At 48.8% G+C, this 13527-nt stretch overlaps 1 protein-coding gene across 1 annotated transcript in view; it reads right to left on the bottom strand.

Annotated features, from left to right (window-relative positions):
* LOC129488252 (aldehyde oxidase 2-like) overlaps positions 1–13527 on the bottom strand; it is an 80308-nt gene that overhangs the window by 42449 nt on the left and 24332 nt on the right. The window contains 9 exon segments of the mRNA XM_063644892.1: positions 913–1035; positions 1978–2092; positions 3316–3485; positions 4524–4616; positions 6652–6846; positions 8157–8209; positions 8212–8341; positions 10119–10228; positions 11700–11793. Coding sequence (XP_063500962.1) covers positions 913–1035; positions 1978–2092; positions 3316–3485; positions 4524–4616; positions 6652–6846; positions 8157–8209; positions 8212–8341; positions 10119–10228; positions 11700–11793 — 1083 coding nt within the window.

Here is a 13527-nt window from a genome sequence, read left to right as displayed (position 1 = left end):
TTAGTTACATTTTAAAATGTCCCAATGGTTCACGAAAGCCTCTGGACAGATTTGATATTTTGTCACAAGCACACAAGTAACAAAAAACAAGTAAGCTTTTCTCAAGTCAATGACTCTGAACCTGTCTCTCAATGAATCAGAGCCTGCAAACCCCAGTCCACGCCTGAATTGTCTGTCCTCACTCCATTATCTTCCCCGAAATACCATTTGAATATCATTATCTAGACTCAGAAACGAGAGTGAAGTTTCTGTGGAATTCCACCGTGAGAGTTCCACTGCATTTGGGCTCCACCTTGAAAACATTACTGTTCCCAGTATGCATCCTCACCTTTCTCCTCAAGTCATAGAGTCTCCCATCTGTAGTGGTTATCTGGCCACCTGGAATAAAATCCACATTTCCCAGCTCCCCTTGCAGTTAGGTGTGGCACGCGACCAGGTTCCAAACACAGAGATGGAGGAAGGCATGTGCAATGTACATGCCTCCTTTTAAGGACTGGGAAGTGTCCTTAAAGGGAGGGGACACACCCTTCTTCATCACCTTATTTTCTCGGCTGTCTGGAATGTGGATGTAACGGCTAGAGTTTCTGTGGCCATTGTGGACCAAATGTGCCCTCCAGGAAGCAATGCATGATGGAGTGACTAGATATAAGAAAGCTGGATCCTAAACACACAGAATGCCGTAGAAGCCCTGGACTGCCCACTTCTAGACTTTTTGAATATGAGAAACTTCTGTCTTCTCCACTCCTTGGAACCAAAGATAATTTCAGCTCATACAAGTAATGTTTTCCAAAGAAAGTTGATTTTTCCAGAGCAAAGCAATGGCAAGAAAAAAAATTAGATCCTTCATTAAGATTTTTACAAAGGTACTTTTAATTCTACAACCTTAGGGAGAGACTGGCCAGCCCTGTTTACCTTGACGGTGAAGATTACAGGTTCCAGATCTTCACAGGTGATCTTTATCTTTTCAGTTGCTCGTTTTGCCTGTACGTCTGTTTCTGCAACCACAGCACAGATGATCTGGCCCACACAGATTACCTGTGGAAAGTACACACATGAAGCAGATACAAAATTCTGGGTGGGAATAGGCTTAGTTCAACCTTAGCAGTGACTGGTGTCTTAGATGTCACTGTTTAGCAATAGTAACCACATTGGAGTCACATTTGACTACATCTGCTTGGCTAAAAGTTAGAAAAATATATATATTTTTTGAGACAGAGTCTCGTTCTGTTGCCCAGGCTGGAGTGCAGTGGTGCCATCTTGGCTCACTGCAGCCTCTGCCTCCCAGGTTCAAATGATTCTCTTGCCTCATCTTCCTGAGTAGCTGGGATTACAGGTGCATGCCACCACGCCCGGCTAATTTTTGTATTTTTAGTAGAGATGGAGTTTCATCATGTTGGCCAGGCTGATCTCAAACTCCTGGACTCAACTGATCCATCCACCTCAGCTTCCCAAAGTGCTGGGATTACAGGCGTGAGCCACCATGCTTGGCTAAAAAATATGTTTAATGAAAAAATAATTTAAATAATACAGACAGTTCCATTGGCCATGTAACTCAGTGGGCGTAAGGCTCAGAGTGGATGTGAGGTTGGCCGTAACCTGAATCTAGCATGTCTTCTGTCCAGCTTGGTTGACACGTGTAGCCTTCATCGTATTTTACAGTTTAAAGATAAATAAAGTTTTTGTATAATGTGGCTCCTGTTGTGGACTGACTTGTGTTCCTAAAAATTCATATGGACTCAAGAGCACACAGCGGCAGAACTAGGACTTGTTGCTTTACTGTGTTACATTTCCTTTTACTATGTTATTTCCTGACTCCAGACTAGTAGGGCTGAATAAAGACAGGGTAGAGAGGTGCCAGAAGGCTTGGCGCTTCCACCTCCCAAAGGCAGGAAGAGCTGGGGAGCTGGACAGCTGGCAGGAGGGGTACCTTGGTGATTGTCTACACAGAATCATCTAGGAGAGCATGTCCCGACATACCTTATCTACAGCCAGCAGTTTGTCACCTTCAGCACCATTGGTGCCTGGAATGTCTTCAGCTGTTATCACATCAACCACTTCGGGTAGTTCAAGGGCCTTGGACACATCAATTGATCTAAACAAAGAGATATTTAAGAAGTAGAAATCACTCTGGGCAGGATGGTGGATGCCTGTAACCTCAGCACTTTGGGTGGTCAAGAAGGGAGAGATTGCTTGATGCCAGGAATTTGAGACCAGCCTGGGCAACATAGCAAGACTCTGTCTCAACAAAAAAATTGTTAAAAATTAGCCAGGTGTGGTGGTGGTGCATGCCTGTAGTCCCAGCTACTCAGGATGCTGAGGTGGGAGGATGGCTTGAGCTCAGGAGTTCAAGGCTGCAGTGAGCTATGATGGTGCCTCTGCCCCCAGCCTGGATGACAGAGCCAGACTCTGTCTCTAAATTAAAAAAAGAGGAAGTAGAAATCAGCAAGCTTTGAGGGCCCCAAATTTCAGGGAGGGATAGAACATTGTTGAAAATCGGAATATATGACAACAAATCCAGCTTAGGTCCTGACCAATCAGAACAGACCTGCCAAGGAGTAGGGTCCAAGAGACTCCCGCTGGGCCAGGAGACAACACTTTAGCTGTTGGGTGTTGGGAAGTGGAGAAGGGATAGTGTGGCCTTGGCAAGGGACGTTCTTGAAGGTTGGGACAGGGGCCATTCATTCTTGGGCATGAAGTGGGTATTTCACCACCACCTCAATACCAGCTCTCTATCAGGATTATGCCTTTGAGTCATGTCTGAGGCTGTAGCAGGGAGCTGAGGTTTTGTGAGGTTAGGAGGGAAACAAAGGGCTTGTAACTGTGATTTTGTTTTTTTTTTTGAGACAGAGTCTTACTTTGCCACCCAGGCTGGAGTGCAGTAGTTCGATCTTGGCTCACTGCAACCTCCACTTCCCGAGCTCAAGTGATTCTCCTGCCTCAGCCTCCTGAGTAGCTGGGATTGCAGGCGTGTGCCACCACGCCCAGCTAATTTTTGTATTTTTAGTTGAGACGGGGTTTCACCATGTTGGCCAGGCTGGTCTTGAACTTCTGACCTCAGGTGATCTGCCCGCCTTGGCCTCCCAAAGTGTTGGGATTACAGGCATGAGCCACTGAGCCTGGCCAGTGATTTTTATTCTCTCTCCATGATGCTCATTTCTAGATGCTCTCCCTTCCTCCTGGAGCTGGCAACCTTTTCTTTATTCTTTCCATTTTAGGTTCTTTAGGTTCAGGACATGGCAGGAGCATGGGCGCATTCCTCTGAGGGGTCCCCAGGTGTGCTTTTAAAAGGCTCTTGAAAGCTCTTTGTTTACTAACATGATTTTTGCATGAGCCCTGCTACTGGTCACCAAAGCCATGAAAAGTTCTTTATCCACCATGGGAATGTCATCACAAAACATGGCTTCCCCAGTGGCATGTTTAAGAGCTGACAGGTGCATGATAGGGCGTCCAACTGGGTCTTGGAGAGGCTGATGAGGATCCACACTCTACAGAGGAAGACAAGAGTTGCCTCAGAAGCTTTTAATTTTCAGAAGTGGCCTGGCCTATCACCAACACTCCTGAGCTGGGATTGAGAAATTGGACAGTCACCCTTGGGTGACAAACACTGGAGCGGGCCAGATGATGAGTGTGACACATTAATGATGCCACTAGAACAGTGAATTGTCATTTCAGTTATATGGCAATAAATGGTGAAGTAGGTGAAGGGGCACCCCAGCTTCTTCTTCTGGCATCTTCTTTTCCCTGGTGGTGCTCTCAGGGGTCTTGCTGTCCTGCCTCCTCACCTTTCCAATGATCAATCTGTCCACAGGTACTGTCGTCATGATGATGGGGCATAAAGTGATACAGTTCCTAAGGTGGGATGCCAAAATCCAAGCCAGAAGCCCAAGTATGGACTTGATTGGGGCCTCTGGCCCAGGGTTTGGGGGATGGCAACAGAGTCCCCCCAGATCCAGAATAAGGTGTCCTGGCTGCCCTTGGGAATGGCACAAAAACATCACTAGGCTGTAAGGAGGTGGAGATAGTGTTTATTCTGGAGCTCTTCTCAGGGAAGCTCTCTGTGTGTGTGTGTGTGGGTGTGTGTGTCTGTGTGCATGTATGTGGAGGTGGGGTGGGAGAGGGGTTGTGCTATAGCAAGAATGCATAATTTCTAAACTGTCCTGCTAGAAGGGTGAGTTCAGTTACTTGCAGGGCATTTGTTTGCTGACTGGAGATTAAACATTTGCAATCAGAGCTGGGGGCTGAACCTTCCAGCTCGGTTGCTCTTCTGAGTAACTATCAAACAAATGCCCAAAGAATATCACTTTGAAGAGATTATAATGATTAGACTGTAGATTAGCTAGATGGTTCAGCCTTGAGCTCATCCAGCAGCAGCTTGGGCCTGACCTCAGATTCCAGCGTCTCCGTGACGCGGACTAAGCAAAGAGCCACCACTAGAACGTCAGACGTGAAACCGCAGCTCTGAAAAGCTTGCTCGCTCAGCACAGCTCGAGTTTGCAGGTTTCAGTTAAATCAAACTCACTGACCTGGTACGTGTGGACTCCCTGGGGTATTGTGACTGGGAAATCTTCGAGAGCACTTAGGAATCGGTCTGAAATTTCAGAATGATGACGGCTGTCCTGAAAGATGATTCAAAACAATAAAGATAAGCTGGTTAGCTACGGTTAAACTGGGCTTTGGTTTACGTGAAACTGACTTGGCTAATGCATCCAGCATAGCGTGCATAACCACGATCCATACTACCTGCCCCGGCTTCATGTTTTATGAATGTTTCTTGTTCCCCTCCTCCCTCCACATAATGAGGACCTGGACTGACTGCTTGGAATCTGATCCTCAAGCCACCCTGAGGAGGGAGAGGCTTGCCAGAGAGCGGGGGCAGAGGCAGGAGGAGAAGCAAGGAAAATGGGCTAGATAAGCCATCCCAGAATAAGCAGGTATCCATTGCACACAAAAGGACTCAAAGCCAGATTGCTTTTCTCAGGAACTCAACTCTCCTGGGAGAGCGGTACAGGTGGGGAGGCTGCTCTGGGTGTCACTGAAACTTGTCAAGTGTCTTGATTCAGAAATTAAATGGCAGCCAGGATTATCCTGGTGAGTGTGGTTGATGAGGGTCTTCTTCTGAGTCTGTGAAAATCAGATACCTTAGAAGAGCGGGCTCTTGGGGTGAGCTGTGGTTGGGGAACAGGGAATACAAGGTAGGGTGAGTTGTAATCATGGTCGGGGAGGAGTGGAGAGAGAGAGAGAAGGAAAGAGAGAAAGAAAGAGAGAGAGAGAATATGTTTTGCTTTGCTTAGCTTATTCCAAAAGTTTACAATCAGAAAAATCTAGAAAGCTATTTAAACATTAGCATACACACCAGTTTTTGGTGTGTGTGTATGTGTTTTTTTTTTTCATACAGGCTCTTGCTCTGTCCCCCAGGCTAGAGTGCAGTGGTACAAACATGGCTCGCTGAGGCCTCGAGCTCCCAGGCTTAAGAGATCCTTCCACCTCAGCCTCTAAGTAGCTGAGTCTACAGATATGTGCCACCACGGCCAGCTAATTTTTCCATTTCTTATAAAGGTGGGGTTTCCCGATGTTCCCCAGACTGGTCTCCAACTACTGGGCCCAAGCCTGCCTTGGCCTCCCAAAGTGCTGGGATTACAGGTGTGAGCCACCATGCCTGGGCAGTTTTGGTTGTTTTGAAAAATAAAATTTTATTTTATGTTTTAGAATGATCATAAAATTACAGAAGAGGCAAAATGAATCTCTAGTGCCAGCAAAGTGATTGGTGGTTGCCTGGGCCAGGGGCAAGATGGTGACACAAGGGGGCATAGGATACTTTTTGGGATAATGGAAAATTTGAGGTGGTAGCTACACAGATATACACATTTGTCAACATGCGCTGAATTTAAATAGGTGCATTTTATGATGTGTAAATTACACTTCAATAAAGTTGCTTTTAAAAGAAAAAACTGCACAGTGGCAGCAGGGACACCACAATGTTTCAGTATTCAGGGCACACAGTCAACATTTGCGGACTGCAGACAGTCTGGCGTCATGAGCCTCATGTAGCCCCTCAGGGCTGGATTCCAGGAGAAGGGCCGACTGGGAACTGATAAGGCCTGACTCAGAGCAGGTGACAGGTAACAGCACAGGCTGTGCACAAGACAATTTGCCAAAGTGATGGGAAAGCTGTGAGTTTATGGGTGCAAGGAACACATAAGAGCCAGATGCTATGGGTCAAATTGTGTCTGTTCTAAATATCTGTGTTGAAGTTCCAGCACTCCAGCCCCAGTTCTTCAGAATGTGGCCTTATCCAAATAAGGCAGGGCCTTTACTGCAGAGGTAATCAAGTTAAAATGAGGTACTTAAGACAGGCCCTAATGCCATATGACTGATGTCCTTGTGAGAAGGGGAAATTTGGACACAGATGTACCCACAGAACTTCATGTGAAGACAGAGATCAGGGTGATGCTTCTAGAAGCCAAGGAGTGCCCAAGATTGCCAGCAAACCTGCAGGAGCTAGAGGAGAGGCAGGGAGCAGGGTCCCCGGCACAGCCCTCAGAGGGAACCAGGCCTGCTCACGCCTCTAGAACTGTGAGGGAACTTGTTTCTATTGTTCAGGCCAGGCAGGCTGTGCTACTTTGTTTCAGCAGCCCCAGCCAGCGAATACACCAGAGCACCCACACGCACAGAGAATAGCTTCACCAGCTTCTTCAGTTCCTGCAGAACCTCTAGGTAGAATTTGAAGAGGAAGCTGACGACTAGGGTCCTCTTGAATTCCACCCGGCCACCCAGGGCTGAGCCTGGGAGCGAGACTTCATCCAGAAGCAGCCTGCAAGCCCCATCCAGCATCAGCTCATTCCAGCGAATGGGAGGGTCGAAGGCAGGAAGGAATTGGTTAGACGGCAGTTTCTAGCATGGCATGATATGGGATAGTGACCTTTTAGAGACCCCAGAGTTTCCTCTGGAAACTCAGAAATCACCTAATCAAGCTGCTTAGGGAAACCAAGGCCTGGGGAGGCTGCATTGAGTGGCCCAAGGGTCATGGCAGGGTGAGAATGGGACCCGTTCTATTGCAACTTGAACATGAACACGTTCCACAGCCAGACATGCTAGAATCAAGTATTAAATAAGCAGAGCAGGCCAGGCATGATGGCTCACACCTGTAATCCCAGCACTTTGGGAGGCTGAGACAGCTGGATCGTTTGAGCCCAGTAGTTTGAGACCAGACTGGGCAACATGGTGAAACCCCATCTCTACTAAAAACACAAAAATTAGCTGGGTGTGGTGGCGCACACTTGTAATTCCAGCTACTCGGGAGGCTGAGCACGAAAATCACTTGAACCCAGGAGACGGAGGTTGCAGTGAAGCCGAGATTGCACCACTGCACTCCAGCCTGGGTGCCAGAGTGAGACTTCATCTCAAAAACAACAACAACAAAACAGACCACTAGGGCCAATTCCATTGTGAATGGAACAGGACTCAGACTTGGAGACTGACTTCACTGAGGAAGAAATAGAGTGCACTTAACGGTGGGAGTGTTAGGTGCCACTTGGACACTGCCCAGGGTGGGTTTGCTAGACTTTTTTTTGAAACACAGTCTTGCTCTGTCACCTAGGTTGGAGTGTAGTGGCATGATCGCTACTCACTGCAGCCTCAAACTCCAGGGCTCAAGTGATACTCTTGTCTCAGCCTCCTGAGGAGCTGGGACTACAGGTGCATGCCACCATGCCCAGCTAATTAAAAAAAAAAAAAATACATATATATATAGTAGAGATGGGGTCTTGTTTTGTTGCCCAAGCTCGTTTTGAATTCCTAAGCTCAAGCAATCCTCCTGCCTTGGCCTCCCACATTGCTGGGATTATAGGCATAAGCCATGGCACCAGGATGGCTAGGCTGTTGATCTGTGTAAGAGAACGAGGGCAGATGGGAAAAAATCACCTGCTGGCTGAACTCAGGCTAGGTCATTTTTGTTGTATACCTCATCCAAAGAGTGGCATCCAATTAATCAAAGTCAAATAAGGTTTAATTCATTTAGCAAGATGACAGAAAGAACAAGCAGTGATTTTCATGTAAGAGTTTCCATCTTCCCAGGGCTTTACTGACGCTTGCCAGAGACAGAGCACTTGTTTTATTTAACAGCAAGCTTCCCCCTCAGGGTACGGGCTCTTGGCTTACCTCCCGAGGAGCTGCTGACAGGATCTGTGTGCACTGATGGTGGCAGCCCCCACCCTCCATAGGCGATGCTCAGGTCCTCAATGCTGTCTGTGCCTTCTTTGAGAAGGACTCGCATGCCGGCATTCACGTGGGGCAAGGCGTTCTGCTGGCACTGAGCCTGTCGGAAGGCTGACACAAATTCCCACTGTGGAGACAAAAACCATTTGGGGTTATCTGATATGTCAAAACTAAGAACGTGGTTTATGCTTCTTGTTGCCACTAGTTAATCATTTAGACACAATCTAACAAGGCACCAAAGACAGTTGGCACAATTAGAGGACACCTTGGCTGATTTCTCGTTCAAAGTGAGAACAGCGTCCTCCCCAAGGCCCACTCTCAAGGCCTTGGACACCCTCAAGGAACAGGGACCACCGCTCACTCTCCCTCGGAGGCCAGGATGCCTCTGCATGGGATGCTGTGGAAACTCACGCCTGGACACCCGTCCATGTGCTGGCATTGCCAGGGGCCATTCCCTCCAGTCTTCAGACGCCTTTTCCCCATGAGGGTGGAGGAGCCCTCCTAATGCAGGGGCTTTTAAAGGTGATTTGCTAAAAGTACAAAGGAGACCCACCACATTGCTTGGCTTGTAGAAATGATCGCTTTTCCACTTGGCAAAGCACAAAAGGGAGCCGAGCAAAGCTTTCCAACAGTGGCTAGGGAATCCTGTGTCAGGAGGAAGAGTCAAAGGTGATGGCTGCCCCAGCTGACCCCTTGGCGCCATGACCTTTGGTGAGCCGAGGTGGGGTCCACGAAGACGGCCTGTGCCCCTTTGTGCATTTCCATCTGTGTGGCCACCAAGGGTGCACATGTTTGAGTGGGCTTGTTTTTCCTTCTGCTGCCTTTTCATGGATTTAAATGGGAACACATTTCAAAGTTTCCATTCCAAAGGAAAAACTAATGAAGATCACACATGGCTGAAAGCATAACTTATGACTCCCTCCGTAACCAGGCTGCCCCCGGCTTTTTGTGCTACTAATTAATCACATAGACACAATCTAACAAGACACCTGGCACAGTGAGAGCTGTGCTGGTTGGAATGTAGGCATGGTTGTAGGAGTCGGGGGTGCCCCAAAGGAGCCCCCCACTGTTGATCTCTGCCTGGTCCCTCCCTGCTGCTGGGCTGGTGAGCTGATCTATTGCCTTGGCTGGGGCCGGGGCTGTGCTCCAGGTGGAGATGGCTGTGACTGAGCTGGGAAAGCAGAGACCTTCAGCCAATGGTAACGACCGATGCCCCTGTAGAAGAACACTACTGCTACCGTAGCAGAAGGCCCCGGATGGGGAGTGGGCCATCCTCATCCTGGTGCCCCAGAGTCTTGGCTGCTCCTCTCCGGGACTTTGGGGGCTGAGCTAGGGTGTGTGTGTGTGTGTGGGTGGGTGTGTGTTGCATTGCCTCTCTCTGGGAAGACTATCCTCTTGGATTCAGGTACAGCTTTGGCAGAGGCACAGGGAACAGGCAGTGAGGACAGAAGGTCAACTCCATAGCTGGCTGGGTGGCCACATCAGCTGCAGGGATTCTGAGTTAGCAAACAACTAGAGGCCCTCCTGCGCCCATGAACTATTGGCTAGAGTGGGGTGTGGGACAGCTGAGCCCTAGCCCCCATCTCCCTGTGGGTCAGTTAGAGACACTCCATTTGACAGTCTGAGAGCTTGAACTCGTGGCCATGAGGGGCGTGGTGGTGTGACCACAGGCCCTCAGCAGGCTCCACCCTGCAGCTAGAACAACAGCCCCACATCCACACCCGGATCTGCCTGCTCTTGGCTGTCGGAGGGCCTTGGTGCTGGCCCAATCTGCAGTTGGACAGGAAACAGGTTTGCAGGGCAGAGTTATTTTCTTTCCATCTGTTTTTAGATTTCTAAAGATGACTGGACTCAGTTATGAAAAAGGAAAAACCACCCTCAAAAGCAACCAGTGGAATTCTGACCTTTTGAGAGTGCGGGATATGCACAGATTCCAAAATTTCCTCTGGCTTAGGGTCTGCACTTGCTAACCCAGCAAGAAAATGTTCATTTAGAGGAATCTGCCACGTACCTTCTGTGGAAGAGAATGATATTTCTGCATAGTCACAACAAGGAGAGCAAGATTATTCTGTTCTTTTAAATGTCAGCAGTGGAGAAGGAAAGGCCAGCTTCCTCTACACAGAGCAAGGCTGAGGTCTGAGTCCACGGCAAAGTCACAGGGTCCCATCATGGGGTCCCAGGTGGTGGCACCGTCATGACATTACTATTCTCTCATCAGCATATTTGGTATGTGAACTGGGATCTCTTCTGCCTTGAAGGCTCACTGGGCCTGTGGTTAACTACACAGAACCCGTTCAGTGCTTATGATCACTTGTTAAGCCAACAACTTTAAGCCAACACACGGTTTGTTTGCACTTTTAACTATTCAATTCAGTTCCAGCCACTGACTTTGCCTTTTGTTCTTCCTGCTGTTGTCAGCTCTTGAGACAGGCACTTACACCTTTAAAATGAAGTGAAAAATTCTGAAACCTCCTTCTAGCCCAGTTGTCCCCTCTTGGTGACCAAAACTGTGCCCTCTGGCCCACAGGAGTGCAGTGAGGAGATCAAACTACGGCCTGGGGACTGTGACATGCGTTTGATTCCTGGCACAGTGAGCGCTGTGCTGGTTGGAACGTAGGTATGCTTGTGAGGAGGCAGGGTGCCCCAAAGGAGGCTCCCACGGTTGATCTCTGCCTGGCCCCTCCCTGATGCTGGGCCAGTGAGCTGATCTACTGCCTTTGCTGGAGCCGGGGCTGTGCTCTGGGTGGAGATGGCTCTAGCTGAGCTGGGAAAGCAGACCTTCAGCCAGTGGTAACGACCAACGCCCCAGCACAGCCTGGCATGTAGTTGCATCCAGTCAAGGGGGTATTAGTATCTGGGGGGCAGCTGGGGGCAGTGTGAGTGTGCTGGGTGCTTGGGGAGATGAAAGGGAGGTTTAGTGGGCAGCCACCCCAAGGGAACGTTTCTCTCAGCTAGCAGTTAAAATCAATCACTGCCTACCCCTTCCCAGGGGCCCACCACGACCTGTGTGGATGTCCACTGTGTGTCCTCACCAGCCTTGTAGCTTCTTACACAGCAACTAGGGGGCGGGGATGCAACTTTGAGGGCACTGTATGGGGGCCTCGGACTGTGTGTTGGTGGAGGCAGCCCATGATGAGAACGGGGGAGCAGGGAGCAGTCCCTTGGCCCACAGGGAGGGTGTGCACTGCAACCTCGCCCTCAGCTTAGCCTCTGCACGTCACCTCTGGTGTTTACTGGTCAAGCAAGACACGTGGGCGAACACATGAGCTAACTGAGTGTGTGGTCCCAGGTTGTGTGCATGTGTGGTGTCAGAAGGAAACACCAGCTGCCTTTTGGATCAGTGCACCTTCCCTCATGAGCTGGGCTCCCCATGGTGAATTGAGAACCAGAGACTTGGGCTCTGACTTAAAGCAATTCCTTAAAAGAATAAATAAAAAAGACAAAAGATCTCTAGGTGCTGTTCAGAGTGTTTGGAGGCAGCTTACCTGCTGAAATCAGATTGAGGGTAGCATTGCCCACAGCAAGAATTGGATTCAGGTCCGAATAGCAATGCCGGCTTATCACATGCCCCCCTAAGGACTAAGGAGAGAGAGTTATAGCTCAGTCATTCTATCTCTCAGCTTCTCTACCCCGAAGGCACCTGCTGATGGTCCTCTTAGTGGCCATGAAAGGGTCAAGGGGAATCTCAGTTCAGTCTTTCTCTCTTTTGCAGAGGGCATGGGTTCAGCTTGTCAGGGAGGGCCCCTCCCACTGGCTTCTTTGGGAAGAGGACTCGAGGGTGCCTAGCACTTACCTAACACCAGTGTGTTCCACGCGCTGTCTAACCCCTGACACAACAACCCAGTGAGGTGGGTGTCGTTATCCCTATTTTACAGATGAAGACACTGAAGCACAGACAAATTATGAAACTTGACCAATGTCCCCAGCTAGGAAGGGGCAGGCCTGGGATTCAGATTCAAGCAGGGAGGCTCAGCGGGAGTGAGCCACCCCACTCAGCTCTGGCCACAGTGAAGATGGCCATGGTGTTGGCTACAGACGTGCCATCTTGCCTTGGTGCACAGGGTCTCAGCCTCATCTCTTGTGGGCTTCTGAAAGGGCCAGACTTCACATGGGCTGTGTCAGTGTTCTGAGGCATCCACACAGTTGGACAGAGAATTGCCTTTTCACTCTTTTTTGGGAGCCCTTACTCAGATCTTATGGAGCCTGTAGCATTTCAGAACTTGGGAGGGAAAGGACTGGCCACTGAACTCAAGATTCTCCTCCCAGCATAGGGAAGGAATCTACGATGACCTCCTGGTTGCTGCGGTCTGGACTGGAACACAGGTGAGGACAGGGAATCTCCATTCCTTTATGAGCAGCTCCATTTTACAATTTTTTTTTTTTGTTTCCCCTGAGCTGAAATCTGGCTCCCTGGACCCTCATCTGTCAGTTATTCTTCTACTCTCTACTCATATATAATAACACATCAGACCTCAGGAGTCTAGACATAGTCCAAGGCAGCTCTCATGCTCCCTTTGCCTGTCCTCCCACCCCTAGTCCTCTTTTTGGGGTGGTTTCCAACCCCTCATTCTCCTGCCACCTTCTCCTCGTCAGAGTTCCTGACTGGGGAGAGAACATTTGGAATCACTTGAGAGCTGTTTTAAAGGAAACATGCCCTCCCTGGTTTTCCATATCCCAAAGATTTCTGCTATAAAATTGAGGGTATGCAGGGGAAGGAGCATATGTGTTTCAAAAACCTAACTGTCTCTTTTCCTTTCTTTTGAGATCAAAATCAACCAGATCTTCAAGTATGCCTCCCAGATCTGACCTTCTTTCTCCAGCTGCGTTTTGAACAGTCCAGAGTAGAGAAGGCTACCCTCCTTGTTTCAGATACTCTATTTTGTTAATGCAGCCTAAGACTAAACTAAGTTCTTGGACAAGCTTATCATGAAACTAGCAAAACCATAACATCCTTTTCTCATCTGTGATGCTGCTTAGCCACTCTTTTGAGCTTGACTTATACTACTACTACTTCTTCTTCTTCTTCTTCTTCTTCTTCTTCTTCTTCTTCTTCTTCTTCTTCTTCTTCTTCTTTTCTTCTTCTTCTTCTTCTTCTTTCTTCTTCTCCTTCTCCTTCTCCTTCTCCTTCTTCTTCTTCTTCTTCTTCTTCCTCCTTTCTTTTTTTTTTGAGATAAAGTCTTGCTCTGTTGCCCAGACTGGAGTGCAGTGCCATGATCTCTGCTCACTGCAACCTGTACCTCCTGGGTTCAAGCAATCCTCCCACCTCAGCCTCCCGAGTAGCTGGAATTACAGTCGTGCACCATCATGCCCAGC

The sequence above is a fragment of the Symphalangus syndactylus genome, chromosome 8, assembly GCF_028878055.3.
Source record: "Symphalangus syndactylus isolate Jambi chromosome 8, NHGRI_mSymSyn1-v2.1_pri, whole genome shotgun sequence".
Taxonomy (NCBI): Eukaryota; Metazoa; Chordata; class Mammalia; order Primates; family Hylobatidae; genus Symphalangus; species Symphalangus syndactylus.
This window is presented reverse-complemented; position numbering and strand designations above follow the sequence as displayed.